This window comes from Ascochyta rabiei, chromosome 7, assembly GCF_004011695.2.
Source record: "Ascochyta rabiei chromosome 7, complete sequence".
Lineage (NCBI taxonomy): Eukaryota > Fungi > Ascomycota > Dothideomycetes > Pleosporales > Didymellaceae > Ascochyta > Ascochyta rabiei.
Window position 1 is genome coordinate 1,460,139 of NC_082411.1, and position 25,291 is coordinate 1,485,429.

The 25,291-nt window shown below is 52.7% G+C and overlaps 10 protein-coding genes across 10 annotated transcripts, besides 5 other annotated features; 5 read left to right on the forward strand and 5 right to left on the reverse strand.

Annotated features, from left to right (window-relative positions):
- Positions 1-222: 222 nt before the first annotated feature.
- Positions 223-244: a tandem repeat.
- Positions 245-592: 348 nt separating this feature from the next.
- On the forward strand, positions 593-2,142 carry EKO05_0005049 (uncharacterized protein; the record flags this gene model as incomplete). Its single annotated transcript, XM_038939165.1, has 5 exons — positions 593-670; positions 725-1,510; positions 1,563-1,796; positions 1,852-1,986; positions 2,041-2,142. 5 exons carry the CDS (start codon positions 593-595, stop codon positions 2,140-2,142), a joined length of 1,335 nt encoding a protein of 444 aa, XP_038799591.1.
- Positions 2,143-2,477: 335 nt separating this feature from the next.
- Positions 2,478-2,508: a tandem repeat.
- Positions 2,509-2,548: 40 nt separating this feature from the next.
- Positions 2,549-2,614: a tandem repeat.
- A 176-nt stretch (positions 2,615-2,790) lies between these two features.
- Positions 2,791-3,957, reverse strand: EKO05_0005050 (Hydroxymethylglutaryl-CoA reductase (NADPH); the record flags this gene model as incomplete). Its single annotated transcript, XM_038945727.1, has 1 exon — positions 2,791-3,957. One exon carries the CDS (start codon positions 3,955-3,957, stop codon positions 2,791-2,793), a length of 1,167 nt encoding a protein of 388 aa, XP_038799592.1.
- Positions 3,958-4,647: 690 nt separating this feature from the next.
- On the reverse strand, positions 4,648-9,083 carry EKO05_0005051 (uncharacterized protein; the record flags this gene model as incomplete). Its single annotated transcript, XM_038939209.2, has 4 exons — positions 4,648-4,660; positions 4,711-5,382; positions 5,430-9,014; positions 9,067-9,083. 4 exons carry the CDS (start codon positions 9,081-9,083, stop codon positions 4,648-4,650), a joined length of 4,287 nt encoding a protein of 1,428 aa, XP_038799593.2.
- Positions 9,084-9,615: 532 nt separating this feature from the next.
- EKO05_0005052 (Feruloyl esterase) lies at positions 9,616-11,650 on the forward strand (the record flags this gene model as incomplete). Its single annotated transcript, XM_038939568.1, has 3 exons — positions 9,616-9,645; positions 9,702-11,124; positions 11,172-11,650. 3 exons carry the CDS (start codon positions 9,616-9,618, stop codon positions 11,648-11,650), a joined length of 1,932 nt encoding a protein of 643 aa, XP_038799594.1.
- A 607-nt stretch (positions 11,651-12,257) lies between these two features.
- EKO05_0005053 (Guanine deaminase) lies at positions 12,258-13,685 on the forward strand (the record flags this gene model as incomplete). Its single annotated transcript, XM_038945728.1, has 1 exon — positions 12,258-13,685. The coding sequence occupies one exon, from the start codon at positions 12,258-12,260 to the stop codon at positions 13,683-13,685; it is 1,428 nt and encodes a 475-aa protein (XP_038799595.1).
- Positions 12,493-12,526: a tandem repeat.
- A 332-nt stretch (positions 13,686-14,017) lies between the features above and the next one.
- On the forward strand, positions 14,018-15,319 carry EKO05_0005054 (uncharacterized protein; the record flags this gene model as incomplete). The annotated part of the gene is made up of 1 exon (XM_059636508.1): positions 14,018-15,319. One exon carries the CDS (start codon positions 14,018-14,020, stop codon positions 15,317-15,319), a length of 1,302 nt encoding a protein of 433 aa, XP_059492491.1.
- Positions 15,320-15,484: 165 nt separating this feature from the next.
- Positions 15,485-16,622, reverse strand: EKO05_0005055 (uncharacterized protein; the record flags this gene model as incomplete). The annotated part of the gene is made up of 2 exons (XM_038939517.2): positions 15,485-16,408; positions 16,500-16,622. 2 exons carry the CDS (start codon positions 16,620-16,622, stop codon positions 15,485-15,487), a joined length of 1,047 nt encoding a protein of 348 aa, XP_038799596.2.
- A 1,407-nt stretch (positions 16,623-18,029) lies between these two features.
- On the forward strand, positions 18,030-21,286 carry EKO05_0005056 (Glycine dehydrogenase (aminomethyl-transferring); the record flags this gene model as incomplete). The annotated part of the gene is made up of 2 exons (XM_038939315.1): positions 18,030-21,135; positions 21,195-21,286. The coding sequence occupies 2 exons, from the start codon at positions 18,030-18,032 to the stop codon at positions 21,284-21,286; spliced, it is 3,198 nt and encodes a 1,065-aa protein (XP_038799597.1).
- A 1,086-nt stretch (positions 21,287-22,372) lies between these two features.
- On the reverse strand, positions 22,373-23,101 carry EKO05_0005057 (uncharacterized protein; the record flags this gene model as incomplete). The annotated part of the gene is made up of 2 exons (XM_038939303.2): positions 22,373-22,879; positions 22,934-23,101. 2 exons carry the CDS (start codon positions 23,099-23,101, stop codon positions 22,373-22,375), a joined length of 675 nt encoding a protein of 224 aa, XP_038799598.2.
- An 815-nt stretch (positions 23,102-23,916) lies between these two features.
- Positions 23,917-25,090, reverse strand: EKO05_0005058 (uncharacterized protein; the record flags this gene model as incomplete). Its single annotated transcript, XM_038939342.1, has 6 exons — positions 23,917-23,950; positions 24,001-24,545; positions 24,591-24,773; positions 24,826-24,911; positions 24,974-24,997; positions 25,072-25,090. The coding sequence occupies 6 exons, from the start codon at positions 25,088-25,090 to the stop codon at positions 23,917-23,919; spliced, it is 891 nt and encodes a 296-aa protein (XP_038799599.1).
- Positions 24,091-24,134: a tandem repeat.
- Positions 25,091-25,291: the final 201 nt, after the last annotated feature.

Here is a 25,291-nt window from a genome sequence, read left to right on the forward strand (position 1 = left end):
TTTACCGAGAGCTTGGAATCCTAAGAACCATCGAGTCATCCCTATGACGCTTGTTTGTTGTCGTGTTAAAGGCTTCAGCAGCGTTACCCATGCATGGCCTCATGTCTTCTTCCAGAAACCGCAAAGAGGTACTTCTGCCATAGATACAGACATGCGATTTCCTTATGTGCTGCGAGACTGGTGCGTTTTCTGGCGAGATGCAAGGCGAGGATGGCCCTGGATTCCTCCTCCTCCTCCTCCTCCTTCCCTGTCCCGCCGCCGCTAGTGCGTTCTAGGTCAACAATCGCTACTGCATCCACGACATGCGGCTAACCATTGCTTTTCGTGGCGTGCAGCCCTGATAGGCTCAGGCTATGTGCCTCGTGTTCGTTGGGAGAGTGGAGTGCTGAGATGCTGTTACTACTACATGCCGTGCTGTCACGACTACATGCCGTGCTGTCACGACTACATGCCCTGCTGTCACGACTACAAGCTCTGCTGTCGCGACTACAAGCCGTGCTGTCACGACTACAAGCCCTGCTGTCACGACTACAAGCCAAGCCGCCAACCCCACACGAAGCGTTGAATCGCTACGAGATCCAAGCACCACATCATGCCGCCTGCCGTACCCAAAACTCGAAAGCTCAGTTCCTTCGTGAAATGTGGCAGATGCCGTCAAGACAGGCAAAAGGTGTCACCTACGAGTACATCCACCGCGTGGTACTCCATACTCACGTGTGCTTAGTGCGAGCGGCCAGACCTATCGCAGAAATGCAACCGGTGCACAAAGTACAAACATGACTGCGATCCCGGCCGCTTATCGAACCGAGCACAGCGGAGTCAGAGACAGCCTGTCCATCAGCGCGTATCCCCAAGCGATCGAACGACCGCGGTACCAGGTGCCACGCAGCGTGAGATCCTGGCAGCTTACCAGCATTTGGGGAGCAGTCACGAAACTCCCGATCTATATATCAAAGCGTCTCCTTCGTCTCGAACGTCCAGGTCGGCTTCTTCCTCTGGGCAATCTTCGTCGCTGGCGACTCCGGACACGCAAGAATTTCTGCAATACTTTCCCGATGCTGGTTCGCATCACGACTTCCAAGATTCATCCGACTTCCTTCCCTACACCTCCAAACCACAACTTCTCGACGAGTCCAGTGCCTCTTCTGGGCATGATGCTGCTCTTGAGTGGGAAGGGGTAAGCCCAGGCGACTTGAATGATGCACAGGCTGTGCATCAGCACCCGGATGACAAGGACGTGTGGGAGTTGGCTCTGGCCTCATATCGAACCCGCACACAAGCTGCCGTTGTGTCAGATACCAACGTCCAGATGCTATCTGGTCTCCCAGACTTCCGGCCTTCTCGGTACTGCTCGTCGCTCTTCGAAGAACGCCTAGACAATCGAATCAATCGGCTCTGGGGAAACTACAAGACATTTGCTGTGGCTAGCTCCAAAGGATTCGGTGTCACCCCTCTGTTTGGCCGGACCTTATCCGAGCTTTTCCGCATGTCCAGACAGATGGCCGAGAGTGTATGTTGCCGGAGTACGCTGTATGTAAGCGTGAGGCTAACCAACCGTTCAGGACGACCTTGTCAGAGACGTCCGGTATGCATGCGGTGCCGCAGACGCGTGTATGAACCGCAAACTCCCCGAGAGCACGAGGGCGCACTATCTGCAAGCATACAATCATTACGACTCGCAGGCGAACATCAAGTTCAAAGCGGCGGTCAAAGATTTTGCAGACAAGATCGCCCAGGATGAGAGTCCAGACGTCCTACCTCTTTACACTGCCACGTTCCTCTACTACGCCGCTGGGGTAAGCTGTCAGAAGGATTTCACAACAGGTGCGATACTAACATGACTCCGACCAGGCCTGCATGAGAGGGAGTGTCGATCTCGTCAAAGCCCAATTCGCATTCTTCTACTTCGACCAATTCACCGCGTGGTTCCCAATCCGAATCAGAGTCTCGTCCACCACGGACGGCGCGTGGGCTACAGACATGCTCGTAAGCCGCCGCCACCAGCATATAAAGAGTAGAAACAACTGACTCGTGCAATAGCTCGCAAACAACGACACGGATCCAGGAATGAGGATCAGCTCGCTCATGTTCGCCTTGGGCTGGGCACGGCTGGAGTTTGATCGCGAGGAAGGGTTGTGCTAGGACACAGAGAGGAGCGAGCGGGTCGCATGGCCATTGATTTAACAACGCCGGCTCCTAATGTTGCATATCACGGCCCCCCTGTGAACAGAGAAGTCGAAGTGAAGATACCACACGCAGCAACGACCCAGCCAGAAATGAAAATGAAAGAAAGCAACAACGAGACAACGTGATAAGAGAGAGGAACCCTAACCACACCACCAACGAAAGAAGAGAATTCGCGCCGCATTTACTTAAGTACAAATACACAATTCGTATCGAATCGTTAGTAGTAGCGCATCGGCCATTTAGCGTTCAGCGTCCAGCGGGCTCTCACCGCACCTGATGATTTGATTGGTTTCGCTGTTCGCTGTTCGCTGTTCGCTGTTCACTAGTCATCTCGGACCTTCAGGATCGATCGGTATTAGCATTGCTGTTTCTGTAGCTTTCACCGGTGCAGTAGTGATTGGTCGATCGCTGTTCGCTGTTCGCTGTTCCATTGCAATTCCAATGCAAGCCAGTTGATACCAACGCAGACTAGCCTATACACACGCACACACAGAGTTCAGCTACGATACAGACATGACGGCTTACGATTCTGGTAGACGACTACCTAACATTTCAACGTCTGGAAGAAGATCTAAACGTGATAGCACAACTTGTACCAGCCGACTACAGCTTACTCTTGTCCAACCTGTCCCTCGCAAGTTTCTTGTGAGCATCCGTAAACCCTCCACTTGCGATCGCTGCCGCGGTACTGACATCCAAAGCCATACAGAAGCATGCCACCAGCCCCGCGAGCCGCCTCTTTGACCCTGGATCCTGACACCTCAGCAGCTCTAGACTCACCTTCTGAGACGGATACATGGTCCCTCCACCGACCGTGCCCACAGGTAAGCTTGGGAAAAACAGACTGAGATTGAGCTTCTTCGAATCCGCATCATATGTGGTGGTGAGGTGCGTCCAAGCGCTTTCCGCAACACTCCCTGCGTCTTGACCGCACGCTATGAACATGGCGGCCACAACGTTGGCGGTGTTCACGTTACCTCCAAACCCCCCGTTGCGAGCCTGCCCTTCCTTCATCAGCATCAGAACGGTGTACAGACGCTCGGTACTGCACTTCAGCACCCGCACACACACTTCATGGGTGATGTTCCCCCACGCGAGGACTTGCACACCGCGCGGCTCCATAGCGTTGCGCCAGGAGCCTTTCTTGTCGCTCGCCATATCGCCTTCGATGACGAAGTCCCTGACACCCAGCTCTTGCGCTGCATCGCTCGCGAGGAAGTCATCGCACGCCGCCTGCGTCGCAATGGTAACCATGTTCTGCCCCGCCGCATCCCCCGTGGCGTACGAGAAGCAGAGATGCACATTCGCGCCCACAACATGCGGCGTCAGCGTCTGCAGCCGTGCAAAGCGACTCGTCGCCTCTGCGGCCCTCGCAAACTCGTCGCGCAGAGCTGGCACCCGGCCCGCGAACCCAAGCGCCTCTGCAGGCGTGCTGAAGAAGAACACAGGCGCCCGGCTCATGCCCTCGCTGAGCACTTTGAATTCAAGACCCCCGCTGGCGGTGAAGGCTTTGCTGCCGCGCGAGCACGACGCAACGAGTGTTGGCTCGACGGTGGCGAGAGGCGCGAAGAAATCGCCGTTTGTGCCCTCGCTTCCAGCGATCTTGAGTGGCCCTGCTATGCCGACAGGAACGCGGATGAAGCCCGCGTGGTTCTCGATTTTGATTTCCGAGGACGTGCCAGCCTCGGCCACTGCTAGAGCTCTGGATGTCTTACAAACGACGGCCTTGAGCGGGCTCATTGGATCTCGGGAGACGCGGACGGCGGCCATGGTAGTAGCCTGATTCGGTTTGTGTGAGGCTCGGACTTTGGGTTCGTACTTGTCTCAAAGCTTGCCATTCCTGCTGAACCCGAGCCTTATAGAGTTTGACTACCCCCATCTCTTCGGCCGTTCGCAAGCGAGCATCAAGTTTAGTCAGCCCCTCCTTTACACACGACACCACGTCCCAGCCCGTGCATCTGCGGGAAGCGTAGCGTTGCGAACTCGGGTCTGCACAAGATCAAGAATGACAGATGGTTGGTTGGTTGGTTGGCTAGGCTGACGTTGGCGCATGAAGCGCTGAGGAATGGAGGGCACACGTGAGCGGCGTTCGTTATGCACTACCTTTGTGACTTCATGCACTGTGGTCATCCTCCTGACATGATTGTGCACAAGCTAACATGGGAAATGGTGGATTCATTGCGGTGGCGAATCCCTGGCTGGAGAGGGCGCAAGACCCTCACTGATCTCGGCACGGAGCATGGTATTGCGCCACGCACCTATCAACCACTTTATTTGAGTGCTGATGGATGGAAAGCCTCCGGGACGAGGAATGCCTACATTTCTCAGTTAACGAACACGGACCACATTGGTGGAGTGAGATGAAGGTAGGGTCGTGGTGCGGCTGGAGCTGCCGTGGGACATAACACGTCGAGATAACAAGCACGTTTGTTCGCGCATTCGCTCCTATGATCACCTCGACTATATAGATGCTCTGTTCTCCAGTTAGCGTTCAAGTTGTTCGGTAGAGAATTGCGCACTCACCTCCTTGGGGCCATGGTCCTTCTCAGATCCTTTTCTTTCTCCGTCTCCTCTGTGACTGGTAGCACACCCTGCTCCTTCAACCCCAACAAGAACTCCTTCCCATAGTTGTATCCTACCTGATAGATCTCCTCGAATTTCGCAAAATCCAACGTTCCGTACGGATCAATGGGCGGTCGCATGTACCTACAGCCCGGCGTGTTCTTCGCACGCTCCAATGCATCAATGCTTGATACGTAGGCGAGACGAGATTGGATTTCGGAGAGCGTTGGAGGATTGGGATATGCAGAGAATGGGTTCCAGCGATTGAAAGTAGCCCAGAAACCGGAGAGGCTGTCGCCGAATGATTGAGGCGTGTCATCATCCAGGCTGCCAACGTCGACGGCGAAAATGACATCTGCACCCAAGCTCTTCATGTGCGCAACGGTGAGGTTGTCAATGTACCCACCATCGAGGAGCATGCTACCGTTGTCGCAGAGAGGAGGGAGTAGTCCGGCGAGAGACATAGATGCGCGTACATATCGCCAGACATAGCCGGAGGTGTGTATCTCGGAGCGCGACTTACTGATATTGGTTGTGTTGCAATAGAATTCAAGCCACGAATCCTCCATTTGTGAATTGCCAAAGGTCTTGAAGATGCCACGATTGAACTCATGACCGGTGGTGTAAGATGCACTGCTGCTGTCAGATCAAAGTAGAAGGATGAGCTAGACTGTACTTACGAGGGGTACGTAAGGTCGAGTGCAAATCTCCACATGCTGCCCATGCGGCCAGCGAATTTCTTTGCGCGACCATACATAGGGACAACATCTGCGTCCCACGCATATAGTGCACCAATAAAGGCACCAATACTGGTACCGCCTACGATGTCGATGGGAATACCTGCCTCTTCCAGTGCCTTGATTATACCTATCTGTGAAATGCCGCGGGCACCACCTCCACCTAAAACCAGTCCTACAGATTTGCCGCACAATCGTCTGGCGAGCCGGTGGAAATCGCCCTTGAAAGGTGTCTCTGCAGAATACAGTGGTGTTTGTCGAACTCGCCTAGAGGTGTACTTCTGGATCTCAGCTTGAATAACTTGCACCCGCTGTTTCAGGGCGTTGCCGAAGCGCCGTCCGGCATGGTGAGTTGGTTCTTGTGTGGCACGGAACGACATTTGAATATGATGATGACTTCCGTTGATCCATGGGCGATTTCGCAGCCACTTGCGTGTCAGACCTGGGGGACAGTACCGTTCCGAGTGCAGCATAACAAGCTCCTTGCGAGCCGTTGTCTTAGTAGTCAGCAGAAAACGCTCATACTCCCCGATGTTTGGTGACAGTTCGGCTAAACCAACAAGTAGGATGCAATCGGCTTGGCTGATACAGGTTTGGGTCCAGGGCGACTTGACTGGTGTGTCGGCCACGTAGAGGATCATGCCGTACTTCTCTTCCAGATCAGCCAGATATTGTGACAGCTTCAGTTTTCCCATGCGGTTGAAAGCATGTCGCCCGAGATGATTGAGAATGGCAGCCTGGTTTAGGGACACAACGCCTCGTGGGGTACCGATCTGGGTCAGAGCAGTCATCAGACGGCTTGCAAAGTCCACGACCGGTATGCCGGACGTGACAGGTAGGATGGCGATTGTACGTAAATTTACTGTGGACGATACGTTTGTGCGTGTTGCCTTGGTGCCCCTTTCTTTCGTCTGTTCGTGCAAAGGGTCGTCCATAAGCGACCGCATGCGCGATGCGATGATTTTCGATATCTTGATTGTGATACCAGGGTGTTCCAACGCAAGGCTGTTGAACAGTGTTTTTGGGAATTTGGCAAGTTCTGTATCGCGAATGGCATGTAATGAGCCAGGACGTGCGGACTCGGTGAGTACTTCGAGTTCACCAACGCTCTCACCCTGCCCATACTCGCCGATGACTTTCATAGTGCCGTTCTTCTCTGCATCTTGTATCGCTCGCAGACGTCCATTGAGCACAATATAGATTGCATCGCTTTCCTCGCCTTGGTTGTAGATGACCTGACCAGCATTTACCTGTACCCATTCCAAAGCGAAATCAATGTGTTGAATGAGGCGAGGCAAGAGAGTGGTGAGGCGTTTGGCAATTGTCAGTAGAACCACCGGGTACCTATCGACAATTCTTTCGATGGAGGCTCGCGGCAAGAACCCAACATACACACCGGTTTTCGCAGTAACGTCTACGAAGGATCGATTCGAGGACACAGTGCCCAAATAGCCTGCGAGTCCACCAGGTTTGGTCATGAAAAGACTTTTTCGTGGTTTCTTCTTTTTATTGACGCTGTCAGTCAGATTGCGTGTAGAGCCGCTTGTTGACGTTCGCTTGAGTTGTGGACCGAACAGCTCCTCCTGCGTGAGCGCAGCTCCAGTCGGTGATGTACCAAGGACGTTTGATTCCAAACTGTCATCTTCGATGGCTACACTGACATCGAGGAACCCATCCACCACATAATAAAGACCTGGGTTCCTTTCACCCTGCTCTACCAGGACAGCATCCTTGGGAAAATGCACGATTTCGACATCGTTCACAATCTCCTCCAGAAGATTGTGGTGGTTGACGCCACTAATACTGGACAGGTTGGATGCAGATACCATGGATTCGGTATCGCCTCTCTCGAAAGGATCCATTAGATCAAATGCGTTGGTGAAGACAGCCTTCTGGCGCTTGTTGTCGAAAGATAGCATCCTTGGCGATTGCTCCACGGATGCGGCTGGCTTCGGCAATGGGTTTTCTAGGTCAGTTAAACCAATCGCCTTGAACATGCAGTCGAGAACTGATCGCCTGAATATTGTTGCCTCATCTATTGATTCTTGTCGCTGAATAGTCGGTCGTGCTAGCGGTGAGGCGAACGGATTGAAGTTGCTAGCATCAAGTGGTGTGCGAGGGTCTCGGCGATTGTCATGCTGATACGGCTGAGAGAAGCTATTACCACGGCCTGACCGGCCAGCGCCACGAGCCATCTGGGTATTGGTCAAGAGGTCTCCTGCACTCATACGATCGTTGCGGAACGGAGGTTCTAGGGAAGTCATCTTTGCCTCAATTTGACTGTTCGCCTCCATTGAAGTTCCTCGAGCTGCAGCAAGTCGAGCTTGCGCAGCTGTGCCTCGTCTGATTGATGTACTGGATCGACGTTGACGTCCGGCACCCGGGTTATGTAGTGCAATTCCCTGCATGCCTTCGTCCGCACCGAGACGCTCTGTCTCCTTTGCAAACTTCTCTTTGAGTCTTTCCAAGGGGGCATCACGAAGAAAGCCGGGGAGATCGTAAGTCGTGTACTTATTCATCAGCTTCTCGGTACGAAGCACTTCGTTAGTAAGACTTAAATATGCGTGGCTGGTTGCAAGGGTGACTCTTTGTAGACGTGTAAGGATAACTTGAACGATGTGTGCTGTCGCTTTAGGATAGACCCGTGTCAATCGGTGGAATGCTGTTGCAGGTATAATGGCGATTGTGGTGTCCACAACTGCTCGAGCTACAATATCTGGATGAGCAGACTTGGGTTTGGAAGAACGCGATGGTGATCGTCTGTGTTTTGTATGTTTGATGCGGCCGCCATACTCGTCCAAGTCTAGCGAAAGTGGAGGTACGCTTGGCAGTCGACCTCCTGCTGTTGGACTTGCCAGAGCTGAAGAAGTCCGTCGATGTCCTGCTTCCGTACGAGGCATGTGCTGAGGCGTCTGCGGCCTTGAGTCATCCATTGCAAAACTACTGTTGCGTCTCATGGATGGTCGTGGCCGACTTGTGTGCGGCGTTCCTGGCATGCTAGGGTCCGCCTCGTCCTCGTCATGGCGAAGCTTGATATCCTCTGTGAATAACGACAAGATAGAGAATAACGAGGACATTGGTGCTCCGTTCTTCACTTCAGTCAATAGTTGGTAGCCCTGGCTGTGACCTTGGTGTTGGGACTCGTTCGACGATGTCTCTTCGTCAGAGTCTCCACTTTCACGCTTCGACTTGACGAAGATCTGCACCAGACCGTCCATGACCAGGCAAAACCCCTTCTCTTCTTCCAAAAGGATAGTCTCGCCTGCTGCGAGCCGCCGAGTCTGCATGGTGCGTGTCAATTCGTGGAAGACTGGACGCTCCAGGTAACCAAACACCTTGATAGCACTCAAGAACTCGTCCATGTAGTTTGCGAAAGCCCTTTTCGAATCGCCTTCCTGACTTTCTGGAAACACTTCCACTTGAGGTTCTTCGCGTTGTGGCTCAGGTGGCAACCTGGCGTACATAGTCAAGTAGCGGTACCTTACAAAGTAGGTGACGGTTGAGACTACAACCACGACAACTACTACGCTGATTGCTTGTTAGCCATGCAATCAAAGTGTTGGCGATCGAAAGACTTTACAGAGAGCTGAAATTCATCGTGAATGTCAGAGTCGTGGAGAACAGGGTAAAGAGCCAGGTCGGTAGGGTGTACGACACCCAAAAGAGAACACTTGGAAGTACGCTCAATATCGACAGGATGACATGCCCTAGCAAACCGAAAGAAGATGAAGAAGCAGTTTGCGCGGCTTCTGGTGCCGCCGACGTGCTTCGGAGAGCTTCTTGTACGCTCAATATGGCTGCTGTGGAAGCGTCTACGAGAGACGTCACAGTGCCGGACGCTGCCATGATAACGGTAGCGGGGGAAGATGGGCGGATGGAGAGCCCGTCTGCGAAGAAAATCACCGGATACGGTCCACCTCAGATCTACCGTAGAGATGCAGGCAAACAACACCCATACTGTTGGAGCTGCTACGCACGTTGGTGTTTCCAGCCTATGTTTGGTGGCTTGTGACAGTGGGTAAAAGTGGGCGTGCTTACTCATCCTCCAAGCTTCGAGCTTCGCGTTGCGCGCGCGCGCATGAGCTTCCACTGATCAACGCGCCGAACCTCACGCACCATTTGGCCCGTTATGCCTCCATTCAAAGATGACCAGATTATAGTATGGCGCTTACAGTATACATGCTGCAGTGCGCATCTGCTAACAACACACCATAGGTTATTGCGCCAGGTTCGGAAACGACCCTTGCGCAGCTTGGATTGCCAGAGTCCTTTACCCCAGCACGGGTGCGCATACGGTCGCGCATGTTCCCGGCCGAAAAGGAAGGGGAGTTTGAGCCATACAAGATCAGACGGCGGCAAGACAAGCCGGCGGAGAAGCCGACTGAGCAGAACGTCGATGCACAGAATGAAGCCAAGCCAGCTACAGAAGGCGGTGACGAGATCGTATGGGAGGAAGACCGCATCTCAGAAGAGGGTGCCGTATGGCCAATCCAGGACGGAAAGATCCTAGATTGGCCTTGTTTCTTCGCGCTCATTTCTCATGTCTACAACACCCTAAACCCGCCGTTTCACACCGCAATCCTTCTCGTAACACAACCGGCGTGGACCCCACGAGAGCATGAGAAGCTCGCGCAGTTCTTCTTCGAGAAGTTCAAAACCCCAGCGTTCGGCCTCATGGACGCAGCGCTGGCGACAACATGGGCTTATGGAGTACACACTGCGACGGTGATCGATGTAGGCAAAGGTAAGACCGATGTCACGGCTGTGAGCGAGTTCATTCCTCACGTGCAGGGTCGCATCGTCTCTCTATCAGGCAGCGGAGGTGAAGCTTTCACAGAGGCCCTGCACTCCAAGTTGAAATCGAAGGGCTTCAACCGAGATATGTGCGAGCAACTTAAGAAGTCACCAATCTGCGAGATCCTACCGGAGGGCACACCTCTTCCTGGATCTGGGAAGTCAGAAGAGGAGCTTGTTACAAATCCAGCAGCGGCTGCATCCACCGGCGCAGTCGGCTCTGGACCTGCAGCGGCTGCAGCGATCGGGAACGTCCCTCGGGGCCCGGGGCCTGACACAGAGGTAGGAGAGGAGGACGGTGCTGAAAATGAGGGTGTCCTCGATGTTGCAAGCATTGTGGCTGGCGGGAAAATGAACGAGTACTTGGCGAAGAAGGAGAAAGAGAAACAGGATAAAGCCTCAGCAAAGAAGAAGGGCGCGCCTGCGCCTGAGGCAAACAGGCCTGTCAGGTTACCAAACTCGAAGCGTGAGAAGGCAACCTTCTTGTACGAAGACCACGCACTCTTGGACGCTTTGAAGAACACAAATCTAGACACCCAGGGCATGGCAGACGCTAAGGCCGCACTGGACGAAGGCCCTAGCAAGAGAGCACAGAACGACGGCGAAACTGGCGATATGGTCGACACCAACGGTGCCGGCGAAAATACCTCCTCAACATCACGTACAGGCCACATCAGGCGAGAGATGGAAGTTGGGACTGAACGCTTTCTTGCAGGCAGCAACGGTGCGCTGGAGCAGATTGCAGATGCAATACATCGAACAATATCATCGGTGGATGAAGTGAATAAGCGGAGTGAGCTTTGGGACTCACTGGTTATTTGCGGTAATGGATCCAGGCTGCGAGGTTCGTAACACCATCTTGACTCCACAAAGTTTGCTAACATAGTCCAGGTTTCAAAGAGGCACTGCTCCAAACTATTCAATCCAAGTACCTGATCTCACCCTCATCGGCTACGATCTTCACTTCGGAGATCCCATCCAATATCTCCACACCATCCGGGACAGGCGCGAACACGCCTCAGTCTCAGCTCGGCCCTCACGGTGGATCTGGTGTCAATCCCCTACTGTTCGCAGCGACGACCGCCCAATCTCAGAACCTCATGCCTCACAGCGGCAATCCGCTCATGCCTGGCTTGTCGCACAATGCCCACTCGTCACACGGTCAAACCCCTACTTCAATCAAGACAGTGAAGCCACCGGAGTACTTCCCTGAATGGAAAGACGTAGGCTTCGATGAGTCGGCGTTTCTTGGCGCACAGATCGCAGCAAAAGTCATCTTCGTTGTCGATCAGGGTCAAAGTAAAGGATACATGACTCGCCCAGACTACAACGATCAGGGTCCCCAAGGTATCCACGACTACAGCCTGTAAGGAAGGCTAGCAGCATGTGAGTCTGGCGTTCGGCAGACAGCTTGATTGGACTTGGATACCTAGATCGGAGTTTGGAGGTCACGGATATCCTGGCGCGTGAGCAAAATGAACCACAGAGGCGAATTTACGTCTCTTTTTACATACGCCAGCATTTTTCACGAATCGAAATGTAGCAGGCAGATGACAGGTTCATGCGCCCCGCAGCAGCCTGATTGAGTGACAGTGCCTCACATGCCAATCTCATCCCTTGCTTTTGTTGCACGTGGAGGTCCCCGGATGCATCGGTGATCTCCGATATCTACCCAACTTAGCGAGGTACTAGCCTTGTTAGATCCACCAGACTGCTCCCCACCATCCCCACGTTGACCAGCCGACGGTTGTACAGCGACATTGATAAGGACTGCACAATCCTTATTTCTTTTGGAGCTGTTTGCTATTTCGTTCCTTCCGGCGACTGCTGCTTGCTGCCTGAGACACAATCATTTGCACACTGTCACACGCTGATTTCCGTCCATTGGGTCCCGCATACCTGGTTCCTGGACCCGCATCACCTACTATTATAACGTTCCTGGATCGCCTGTCAATCTCATCTTTGCCCCTCCTCAATATGGCAGCTTCCACTCCAATATCAAGAACCATCTACATTGGAACGTTTGCCCACAGCATCTCCCTCACAGAACTTGAGATCTGCGAGAACGGAGTTATCGGTGTTGATGAAAACGGAGTCATAGCCTTTGTCGAGAAAGAGCTGGACCTAGAAGCTGCAAGAGAGAAGCACTCATGGCAAAATGCAACACCTCTCCACCTCTCTAGGAACGCCTTCTTCTTCCCCGGCTTCATCGACACACACACCCACGCCCCACAACACCCAAACACGGGTCTTTTCGGTAAAACCACTCTTCTGGATTGGCTACAGACATACACCTTTCCTATGGAGTCCTCTTTCTCAGACCTCAAGCGCGCCGAGATAATATACCGCAACTTTGTTTCCAGAACTCTCTCGCACGGCACAACAACAGCAGCCTACTACGCCACCATCCATGTTCCTGCCACCAATCTCTTGGCTGACGTCTGCCTTGCGAGGGGTCAAAGAGCGCTGGTAGGGCGAGTATGCATGAACTCGGACTTATCGCCTGACTACTACCGCGACGCTTCTGTCTCCCGAAGCGTAGCAGACTCGAAGGCGAGTATCGACTACATCCGTTCCATCGACCCGAAAGGCTCTATCGTCCGTCCGGTAGTTACACCGCGCTTCGCACCGTCATGCACATCAGAAATGTTGTCCGCCATCGGGAGATTAGCAGAAGAAGAAGACGCGTACATACAAACGCATATCAGTGAGAACAAGGGCGAGATTGCGCTGGTGCAGGAACTGTTCCCGGAGAGCAAGAGCTACACAGACGTCTACGACACAGCGAACATCCTGACACCGAAAACCATCTTAGCGCATGCTATTCATCTAAGTAACGACGAGCGACGCACCATTCTAGCCCGCGGATCGTCCATTTCTCATTGTCCCTGCAGCAACACCGCCATCACAAGTGGATGCGCACCGATCAGGGAGCTGTTAGATGAAGGCCACACGATCGGACTGGGCACAGACATATCCGGTGGCTTCCATCCCAGCATCCTGGAAAATGTACGACACGCAATTTGGACGTCGCGACACTTGAGCATGCAGAGCGATTTGGGTGAAAAGGCAAAGCTGAGCACCGAGGAAGCGTTGTATCTTGCTACGCGCGGTGGTGCAGCCGTGGTAGGCCTGTCCGACAAAGTCGGCGCGTTCGAGGTCGGAATGGAGTTCGACGCCCAGATGATTGACTTGGGAGATGTAGAGAATGGAGGATCAAACGATAGCCAGTTTAATGCTGGGCCTGTGGACATATTTGGCTGGGAAAGCTGGGCCGATAAAGTGGAGAAGTGGGTATATTCTGGTGATGACAGGAACACAACAGCTGTGTGGGTGAGGGGGAGGCTGGTGCACAAGACTTCGAGATATCAGAAGCTGCAGCCTAATGGAGCAGCGACACCATGATGATGCTTTGCTTGGGAGGGCGGCAATGGCGTTGGATGCATGGCTTGGTAAGGAAGATGTTATAAGTTTAGACAAATCGGATATTAGATGTAACAGAAATACAAAGAATGTCAATTGATAGTACCGTGAGTTGATTCCTGTCGCCTTTACCATTGGGACAGATCATGTGGTGAGCAGCGGTTATTTTATGGGGGTTTTAAGTTTGTGTAACTGTTGGTGGGGCGCAGCTGGAATCACAAGGCAACAATCCATTGTGGCGCAGCTGCAACCAGAATTTGCTCTTTGAATCTTTGATCTCAGACACTCATTTCATAAAGCACTCTTAGTTTACCATGTCATGGGACCTCAACCTCTGTATGGATTGGGGAGGAAAGGTGTTGGTCCCCTTTCACTATTTCGTTCAACCACGGTCACCACTCTCTCCAGCACCGTCATGCCAGCCGTTTCCATTCCTCAACCTACCAATCGACCTCCAACTCATCATCTACGAGCACTGCGATGCCCCTACGCTGTTTCATTTAATGCACACATGCTTGCGCACACGTAGCCCCGCAGCCAAACTGTTCTGGACGAATGATTCAATAGACTACTGGTACCACTGCCACGATTCTGGGCTGTTTGATTTCGGAAATCGCGACTGCGTCGTTGTAAAGCATTGTTTAGAGTTTGCGCAACGCATCACCAGGATCGATGTTGATCTGACAAGACTCGAGATGCACTTCGGAGGAGATGACGAACCTCCCCTGTTTCGGGAGCAAGCAAGCACAGTAAGAAAGGCGCAAGATTTCTGGAGTAAAGTGGAAAAAGCTTTCCCGGCTGTAAAAAGAATGGTATTGGCGGGTTGTTTACCACGACGAGAACTACCGCCGCCACCTGGCGAGTTCGACCAAGACTATGCCACGATAGAGACTGTTGTAAACTGCGCACCTTCTCATGTCGTCGTTTGGATAGCTTTCAACAACAGGCGTATTTTTGATCGTCAGCACTGTGCCTTGTGGCAGGTATCGAGTGGCTCGGAGCCTAGATGGCAGCTCCTCGACGAGAACTGGGCGCCAACTCGAGTCCTGCCCCCAGTGCGGAAGTTCTCGGCCTCTCCCTTGGGAGATCTATTAACATTCACACGTCAAAATCTCTATCTGATGCTCGAGACCCGGGGCCTCGACCAGCTGAAGATGGAAACTTATGCGAGGTATGCGGTTGACGGTGTCATTCGATGTCCACGCTTGGACTGTGATGCTACGTTTCCAAAAAGAGATCAATGGGAACAACATCTGCAAAACAGTAGTCATTGGCGCTTGGGGTCGAAATTCGGATACGAAGGGGAGCATATGATGGAACTTTTGTACTTCAAGCATACACCCGAGACAGTGAAGGCTGCTATAGAAGCACGGAAGCAGCGTATCGATGCAGGGTATCGTCAAACAAGAAAACTACAGAGGCGGGTAGGCTGTGGCTGGAACGAAGAGGGTAGTGAGCAGAGACGACTCTTTGAGGAGCAGTATTTTGCTCAGTTGAAAGAAGAGAACTTCGCTGCGCCGGGAGAATTTTTCATGGAGCCGGGATCATATAACGCGTGGTTAGACCTTCTATATATGTACTTTGATCCGACGCATATTTACTATGCAGGCGAGTAAGAGGTTGTTACGATGGATTCGAATACTGGCTTCGGTAGTTTTATTGTTTTCTGTCACAGTTTCCAACACCAAGCCTCCGGCAGGGCTATATATTGAATATCTGTAGTCTCCCGTGGATTTCTTGTATTCCTCGCTATCTTTGCTTACCTCCTCTTTGTCTAAAATCTATTGTCTTTCTCCTCGCTTTGTGAGTACGGCTTTCTTCCACCGTAATAGGGCGATGATGATTACAGTCCATCGCTCAAACTGAAAGAGTGGCGTCGGTTCAAGTCTCAGCCAGTCGATTTTTCGAACACTGACAACCGTTTGGTTTTGTAGCGCTTTTGTCAGACAATGAGCCAAGAACTCCACCTGCTTTTCGTTGAGAGACTGGTCCCGAAGACCAAAGCTCAGCTTCAACTGCGCCAGAGGGGGACTGCTTGCTCGTAGGCACTCTGATGTCCCTATCGGCGCGAGAGAAATAGACTGATCGTTCGGCAGCAGACGCCAGAGGTGAGATGGTGTTTCGTGTCGTCGAACATCCATACAAATGCGCTGATTCAGGTAAAACGTCGAGAAGGACTTGTCGCCACGTTCCCTTACCAGATCTCTCAGGGTATCAATCAGAGCTCGAGTGAAGGACCACGGGCCAGGTGATGCTGTGGTTTGATCGATAGGACAAGCACTTAGTAACTCCATTCGCCTTGACGAATTTGTGCTCTTTCCTTCCGAGTATCCGTTCCCGCCGGAACTCCGATTATGCATGGAATTACTTGCATAGCACGTGTCCAAAATTGTCAGAACGTCTGCATCTATGTCCTCTGATCGCAGAATCTTTTCTGCCTTCTGCCAGTTTACGTGAGCATCCTTGAGACCCCCACCCATTACAGGAACGATGCTTGCGAACAATTGTAGATAATTTTCTAGCTCTCTATAGACACCGTTTCCAGTGTAGTACACAATCATTAGACTGTTTGGTCCATCGTTTTCTGCGGCGAAGGTTGATATACGTCGATGCAGCTGAAGTTGGGGTTTGCTTGCGACATTGAGCTCCACAGTCTCGGTGTGGAAGTGAAATTGCTCACGAAAGACAGCTGCGAGTTCTTCCAACTAAAATGTTGTCAGTCGTCTCATCAGCTTTCTATCATGGGTATATACAAGGATAGGTGCGAACATAGGTATGAGATGACTGGCTACGTACCTCACTGCGGGTCTTGAGCTCGTCCAGCTCTTCTGCCCACTTCACAAGTAATACAGCGACATGTGAGTAATTCTCTGATCGATTCAAGTTTTTCGAAGTTGCTTCCTCCCACAGTCTCCTCATGGCTTGTTCCTGCAATTGGTCTTCGGGGTTTGCAGTACTCTTGTCAATGCTGATGTTTTCATCACGCTCCAGAAGGGCTGTTGACGCTGAGGCACTTTCATGGATAATCGCCAGAGTGTGAGTATATCACCCAGCCACTCGCCTTCAACAGAGAAGAATTCGACAAGTCTCGGAGCTAAGAGCTCTTGGAGTGTCCATCCTCTTTTGAACCATCTGCTTTTCAAGAATGCCTGTCTCCATGGCCGTTGAGAGAACAAAGCATGCCCACTTGAGTCCATGCGCATCTTGTCGCTCGAAACATCGGCCAGATATACGTAGCACTTCGCAGATCTTTGGTACCAGCGAAACATTGAGTTTATAGCTTCCTGAAGCTCTGCGCTGCTCCCTTTGTCGATGCAACAGGTGTCTACCCAAAAGTAGCGGAGGCCATCCTTGGCGGCCTGATTTGCGCAGAAGTGGAGCTTCTGGTAGCCCGCCTTGCTCTTGCCCCTGGCTTTCATTATCTCCTTGAAGGTGACTTCCTCATGATTAGCTATCCAGGTATGTCTGTCAGTGGACGGAGAAAGCTACGCGAACTCGCGTCTTTTGCGACGGGCAATCGATCCCGCATCTTATCAAGGGTCCATGCTTCCACCCGCGAACGCGAAAGCGGGCCCTCAAGTGCGTCGTCGCTCGTGATGTGACGGGGGAAAAGCGGAGTGGTTGAGCATCAAGCATGGAGTAACAGAATGCGCTTTCAGGCCTACTTGGACGCATAATGTTTCCTAATTGGTGAATATGTTGCAGCTACGGACGGCGAGCCGGCCTGGCTTCCACCATCGTAGCCAAGACCAACGACCGTTGGCTCGGTAAGGATGCCAATCGTCTTATCAGGTCCCTCGGCGGCGCCGAATCAATCAAGGGCTGCGGATAACGACGGTTTATGGTTTGGTCAAGCAGGTGCACCTTAGCTGGGTCGATTGCTGAAAATCATTGAGAAGAGCGTGGCAAGAAATCTTTTTCTTCATTCTTTCCTGGGGACTCTTTGCCGCGGACGACCGTCTCTGGGAACGCTCCAGCAAGGCGCAAGACAGACAGCTACAACGACACGAGCAGTGGCAAGCTCCAATACCTTCTTGGCCAGCTTCAATACCTTCTTGGCCAGCTTCAATACCTTGTTGGCCAGCTTCAATACCTTGTTGGCCAGCTTCAATACCTTGTTGGCCAGCTTCAATACCTTCTTGGCCAAGCTGTAGATTGCTTGAGCGAAGCTGCGATTGACACTGTCCGTAATGCTCACCCTCCAGAATCCCACTCGCCTGTGCCGCTGACCTCTCTCCAGCGTCCCCGCTCGCGCCTCCCTCCCTCTCCACATCTCCACGCCCCGCATTGTAGCTTCTTAGTCTCTGGGGACGAAGAAAGGTCACAATGCGCACCGCCTGCGTCAGGGCAGCGAGCTCTGCCACCAGGCTCGCTCGCTCCACACGCGTTGCTCAGCCTCCTCGCCCGGCTGTCGCCAAATGCACACAGCGCGCGATCGTGAGCCATGGTCAGCCGTTCAGAGCGTTTCAGCAAGCTGCGGCCGCTCAGCCCGCCGACGACGTGCTCGAGACACCCACGCAGAGCTCTGATGCTGCAAAGCCGACTGAAGCGCTTGACACGTTTCCCCGCAGACACATTGGTCCCTCTGCCGAGTCGGCCGAGGCGATGCTGAAGGCGCTCGACCCGCCCGTAGGCAGTCTGGACGAGTTTGTGCGCCAGGTCATTCCTGCAGACATCCTCAACGACCGCGAGCTCAGCGTCGGGAAGCTCTCAGATCGCCATGGCACAGACTGGCAGGCGAATGGCGTGCCCGAGTCGGTTTTCCTCAAGAACGCAAAACGCATCATGGGCCAGAACAGGCCTGGCAAGAGCTTGATCGGTCAGGGCTACTACAACACAAACGTGCCCGACGTCATCAAGCGCAACGTGCTCGAGAACCCTCAATGGTACACCAGCTACACGCCGTACCAGCCTGAAATCAGCCAGGGCCGCCTGGAATCACTACTCAACTTCCAAACCATGGTCACAGATCTGACTGCTCTCTCGATTGCGAACGCTTCCCTGCTCGATGAGCCTACCGCCGCTGCTGAGGCTATGACCATGTCTCTCGGTGCGCTGCCAATGTCGCGCCAGAAGCGTCCGAATAAGACGTTCCTCGTTTCCTCCACCTGCCACCCTCAGACCATCCAAGTGCTCTACTCGCGCGCCGAGGGATTCGGCGTCAAGATTGAAATCGCAGATGTACTCGCAGACAACAGCAAGCGCGTTGAGGAGCTTGGGCAAGATCTCGTTGGTGTTCTGGCACAGTACCCTGATACCGACGGTGGTGTCAGCGACTTCCGCGGTCTTGCAGACAAGGTCCACAAGCAGGGCGCGCTTTTCAGCGTAGCTACCGATCTCCTTGCCCTTACGGTGCTCACTCCCCCAGGAGAGTTTGGCGCGGATATCGCGTTTGGAAACGCGCAGCGCTTCGGTGTGCCACTCGGCTTTGGTGGCCCTCACGCTGCCTTCTTTGCCAGCGTCGACAAGCACAAGCGCAAGATTCCTGGTCGTATCATTGGTCTCTCCAAGGATAGGTTAGGAAACCCAGCGGCGCGCCTTGCGCTGCAGACGCGAGAGCAGCACATTCGTCGTGAAAAGGCTACAAGTAACGTTTGCACAGCGCAGGCCTTGCTTGCCAACATGAGCGCCATGTACGCCGTCTACCACGGACCAAACGGTCTGACACAGATTGCTAAGCAGGTCGTCGCAAAGACGAGGCTTGTGCAGCAAGCACTTGTCGACGCTGGATACAAGACTGGTCAGCGCGGAAACCTGGACAACGCTCCGGCTGCTTTCGATACCTTTGTTGTGAAGACTGGCAACAACACCGAGCCACTGATCGCCGAGCTGGAACGCAATGAGATCCTAGTGCGAAAGGTGGACGACAGTCACATTGGTCTCTCGTTCGATGAGACCACTACCTCCCAGACCATTTCCGCACTACTAAAGACTCTCACCAAGGGCAGCGCCAAGGTCGACTTTTCACAAGAGGTCGCAGTTGAGGCACCTGAGGGCTACAAGAGGACTACCCCCTTCTTGACACACCCCGTTTTCAACTCGCACCACTCAGAAACCGAGCTGCTACGATACATCAACCACCTGGCCTCCAAGGATCTGTCGCTTGTTCACTCAATGATCCCCCTCGGTTCCTGCACAATGAAGCTTAACTCAACATCCGAGATGGCACCTGTGTCGTGGGAGACTACCGGCAACTTGCACCCCTTCCTGCCCCTCGAGCGTGCGAAGGGCTACCTCGAGATGATTGGTCAGCTTGAGAGTGACCTGGCGGACATCACAGGTTTTGACGCCGTCTCGCTGCAACCCAACTCTGGCGCCCAGGGTGAGTTTGCTGGTCTACGCGTCATCCGCAAGTACCTCGAGCAACAACCAGGCAAGAAGCGCGACATTTGCTTGATCCCCGTCTCTGCCCACGGTACCAACCCTGCCAGTGCAGCTATGTGCGGCATGCGTGTCGTGCCTGTCAAGTGCGACACCGCCACCGGTAACCTCGACATTGCTGACCTCAAGGCCAAGTGCGAGAAGCACAAGGACGAGCTTGGCGCTTTTATGATCACCTACCCTTCCACTTTCGGTGTTTTCGAGCCCGCCGCTAAAGAGGCTTGCGACCTGATTCACCAGCACGGAGGTCAAGTATACATGGACGGTGCCAACATGAACGCCCAGATCGGGCTGTGCTCACCTGGTGAGATTGGTGCTGATGTCTGCCATCTCAACCTCCACAAGACCTTCTGCATTCCTCACGGCGGTGGTGGACCAGGTGTCGGACCCATTGGTGTGAAGAGTCACCTCGCTCCTTTCCTGCCAGGCCACTTACGTAACGAAACTGGCGGTGCGCAAGCAGTATATCCCATATCCGGTGCACCATGGGGTAGCGCATCCATTCTCCCTATCAGCTGGGCATACATCAAGATGATGGGCTCGATTGGGCTGACACACGCCACCAAGATGACGCTGTTGAACGCAAACTACATCCTCTCTAGGCTCAAGCCTCACTACCCCATCCTCTACACCAACGATGAAGGCCGTTGCGCTCACGAATTCATTCTGGACGTGCGCGGCTTCAAGGAGTCTGCTGGCGTCGAAGCAATCGACATCGCCAAGCGTCTTCAAGATTACGGTTTCCACGCCCCGACCATGAGCTGGCCTGTCGCTAACACTCTCATGATCGAGCCGACAGAATCAGAGAGCAAAGTCGAGCTTGACCGCTTCTGCGATGCGCTAATCTCTATCCGCAAGGAGATCAAGGATATCGAAGATGGCAAGCAGCCCAAGGGTGCGGGTAAGAACTTGCTTACGAACTCACCACACACTCAGCAAGACCTCATTGTAGGTGACTGGGATCGCGCGTACAGCAGGGAAGATGCTGCGTACCCGCTGGCATATCTAAAGGAGAAGAAGTTCTGGCCTAGCGTCACGAGGTTGGACGATGGTAAGCCTTGCACCCTTTGTACCCTAACCTGTTAAGATGTCGATACTAACATGACATAGCCTACGGTGACACCAACCTCTTCTGCACATGTGCACCTATGGAGTCTGAGGGCGGTGACATCACCGGAGCCGCTGCGCCCAACCCAACCTAATTCACCCTTCTTAACAATGGGTGGTAACTCTGATTCTTTTACGTTTTGCTTGCATTTACTTCAACACCAGCGTGGGAGTCCGGCGCCTCAACATATCCCTTTTTTCAACACACAGCTGGTATCATTTCTCAATTGGCATACAACATCGGCGTTTTGGTGGATATAATCGTGCCGAAGAACTTGAATGAGAAGAGTAGTGAGTGATAAGAGATACAGCATGAAGACGAATTCAACAACTTCGTAAATGTTCAATATCTGCACGCGTCCCACGTGAATGTTTGGAAGATGGTTCTAATATGTTCAGCTGGTGTATCTCTATCTCGATCAATCCTCTAGAACCTACCATTGGTCTGCAGCATTCGAAAATCAAGCTTAGGTTCACATGTCATTGCGACGCTCCAAAAATCAACCAACACGCTCATGATGGAGAATTCGATGGTATACCAAGAACAAGACGCGAAAACGCGTACGTCTTGCTTTCTATCAGTAGCCCTGCATATGTGTAGCCACGCCAGAGAATATCTGTTTGCGAAAATCACCAACAAAGAAGGAGCTGATTACCGTGAGAGCAAAAAGACACCAATGTATAGATGAAATGAGCAAATGCTTCTATTATTCCACTGATATGAAATTTCACATCTTGCTCTCAACTAAGCGTGAACGAGCGTAAGCTTGACATGGCAACCTTGAGCTTTGCCTGCAAGAAGGTAGAAAGATACGGACGACGGCATGTGATTGTGAGCTTATCCCTTTTCGAACTGAAATTAACAGATCTTGTCCGATATCTAGAAAACATGTCTTATTCCTCCAAACGCAGACTCACCTCGATACTGTTTTCTGATACTGTGGCTGATTCGAACGTGGCCGAGCCCGCTTCTCTGGGGTTGTCTAGCTGGCTCTGACTGCCAGCTCAGGGAGACCTTACGGCAATGCGCTATCTCGTTACTGAATCGGGATGGCGTTCTGTGTTACCCTGATTTCCTCGACAAGAGCACCTTATAAGAAGGTCTGCAGCCCGAAATCAAACAGCTCTCGGGGTTATCGATTGGTCTCTAGGGCGTCACGAGGAACGCATAGCTTGAGTGTTTATGCGAAACCGATTCTTCCCTGTCCCGTCAAGATGCCCTCGACATTTCTCTGCACATCGTTGAACCTCGCAGTTCCACACGTCTCGCTCTCGAGATGATTGAATAGCGCCGCGAGGGCCCTGAACTCCCTACCGCATGCGCGCCCCGGGCAGTGATACACCTTCTCCTTATGTGCTGGCGAGTTGACGTGGGCGTTTAGACTCTTCAGCTCCCGAAAAGCTTTATGGCAGAGGTAGCATTCGTACATGCCAAGGTGAGGATTCCAAGACGCGGAGGTAGCGGTTATCGAAGACTCAGTAGGGTGGAACGTGATGAATTTCTTGGTGATGATGTGGCTCTGATCGCGGCGGCGAATCTCAGAGAGGATGGTGTCGCGGTTCAACGAGCGAGCATTCTTGCAAGAGCCGGTCTCGAGGTGATGTGTTACGCCTGTCGCTGTTGCGAAGTTACGTTTGCAGAAGGGACAGGTGATGTCGGTACCGCGGTGTATGTTGCTATTCATGTGCTAGGCTTGCTAAGTAATGACAACAAGAACTTCCGAACCCAAAAAAATACTTACCTGTCGCAGATTGTTCTCGTTCTCGAACCCCTTGTCGCACGGTTGGCATCGGTGAATCCGGTAGTGATCCATCTGTTGCATGTGGTACTTCGCCTGGGCACGAGTATCGAAGCTATATGAGCAGGCTTCACACTCAAAGGCCTTGCGCCAATGATCAAACTCGTTCATATGGTCACAGGCACCCCCCCAAGTGTAGAATTCGTCGTTGCACATATCGCATTCATAGTAATGGCCAGTAGCATCCATATGTTGCCGACATGCTCGCCAGCTGTTGAACGTGCGATTGCAAACACCACATTCAGAGTCCATTGCGAGGTGTGAAGACGGCTTGGTTTAACGAGTAGCAAAGTTGTTCGATTCGCTGGGGATGCGTAGGGAGACGCGTATTTTATGCGGGTTGGGTATAAGCGCCTCAACTGTAGCTTATTGTACACGAGCCGTCCCGTTCTGTAGAAAGTGTATAGTATGACTGTCTCTGCGACTGAAACAAGTAATAGGCGACCAGCACTGGCGTGTTAAGCACGAGGAGTGATATGGACATGGCCTTATCTAAAGGGTTGTGGGGAGGCGGAACTTTTCGGCTTGCTACACGGCTTTATAGCCAAAATCCCTGCGCGTTCGCTCATGCTGCTCCTTGTCGCGTCGGCATGAAATGTCAAAGCTTTTCGGTAGCCAACGTGTGGTGAATTTGCGTCGGTCTGCAGCTGCTCGATTGAATGACGCGCTAAACGCCAAGTCACGAGGCATACTCGTTCTTTGTTGAGCATGCCCAAATGTTCAAAGACACACAATAGGGATGCATTGTGGTAAATATCGATGACATAGAAGGCTACCGACAAAGCTTATCACATGCTGCTGTGATATGGGTATCTGTTGTACAAAAACATGATCGACGCTCAACACGCAGCGTGCTCATTCCACGATTCAGCACTGGCAGTGTGCCAGAGTCAATGAATGTAAAGTCGGAATCGCCTCATCTCCATCTACTCATCGACTCCGGTGACCTTTTTCCTGCCCCTGTTATCAGTTAGTATGCGCTGTACTGCGCACTCTTCGACAGTACATACCTCTTTTGGGTCGCTTTGGCTCCGCTATTAACGGCGGTCTTCTTACCACGCTTTGGCTTCGGAGCTTCCTCATCAGATTCTGCTTCGATTTCGTCATCTTCCTCTGGCTCTTCCACGGGATCAACCTCTTCCTCGCTGTCGACAGGAGCCTTTTTGGTTCTGCTCTTGCTCTTCTTCTTGGGCGGAGCCTCATCTTCATCCTCCTCTTCCACCTCTTTGTACTCCACCTTCTTGCCGCGGGCGGCTCGCGGCTTCTTAGCTACAGGGACCTCGTCTCCATCAACGTCTTCCTTCTTGACAGCACGGCCGCGCTTCTTAGGTGCAGGAGCATCCTCGGCGTCTTCTTCCTTCGTGGCTTTCGCGCCCTTCTTCTTGGACGGTGGTGCATCTTCTTCCACGTCATCCTCGGCTGTGGCCTTCTTGCCGCGCTTCTTCTTGGGCTCCTCTCCGCCGTCAAGATCTTCGCCGGCCTCTTTCTCCTTCTTCTTCTGCTCGGCTTTGGTGAGGCGCATACCGCTACGACCATCCCGGTTCGCCTCGACATCCTGGGGGGTTAGTGTGTGACCACAAAGCAGTAGGGGCCAACTTACGCCATTCCAGTCCTCATCGGGTACGTGGCCGTTCTCCAGGGCGAATCTTACTTTCTCCTGGAACTCGTCGGGAAGCTCGTCGTAGCCATCGACCATGTCTGTGTCGCCTCCAGATGTCTCAATCAGGTTGACAATCTGCTTGGGTGTGACACAGCCCCAGTGCTTGTACTGCCATGATGTGTGCTTTTGTGGACAAGTTAGTTTATGGGTAGCTGATAACATCAAGAGAATCTACCTCTTTGATGGTGACCTGAATCGCGTAGCGGAACTCCTCCTTTTTGATCTTGATTCCGGCATCTTTACACTCTTTGTTGATGCAACCTTTAGAATGGTGTCAGCAGTGATGCGTCACAGTGTTTGCCGTCTGAATCCACGATACGTACCAGCACGGTTGTTGGGCGATGCCTCTGAGTTTGGTCAGCTCCGATCAAACTAACGACAAACGCAGCATGGAAGTGGCAGTGATTGCATTGGTACATACCAACCCGGTAGACACCCATTTTATTGATTTTGCTGTGCGTGTTGAATGGCACGAGGTGACGAGCTGTACTCAGATCTGAACTGCTGCAAGAAGGGCGCAGAATGAAAGTCAGTCGATTCGACAGAAATGTGAGAGGGGTGACTCAAAGACAGACCGCAGAATCTGGGAGGCTGGGAGTGGACGATCAAGCGCGATAAACGACGCGGATTGAACTATATAA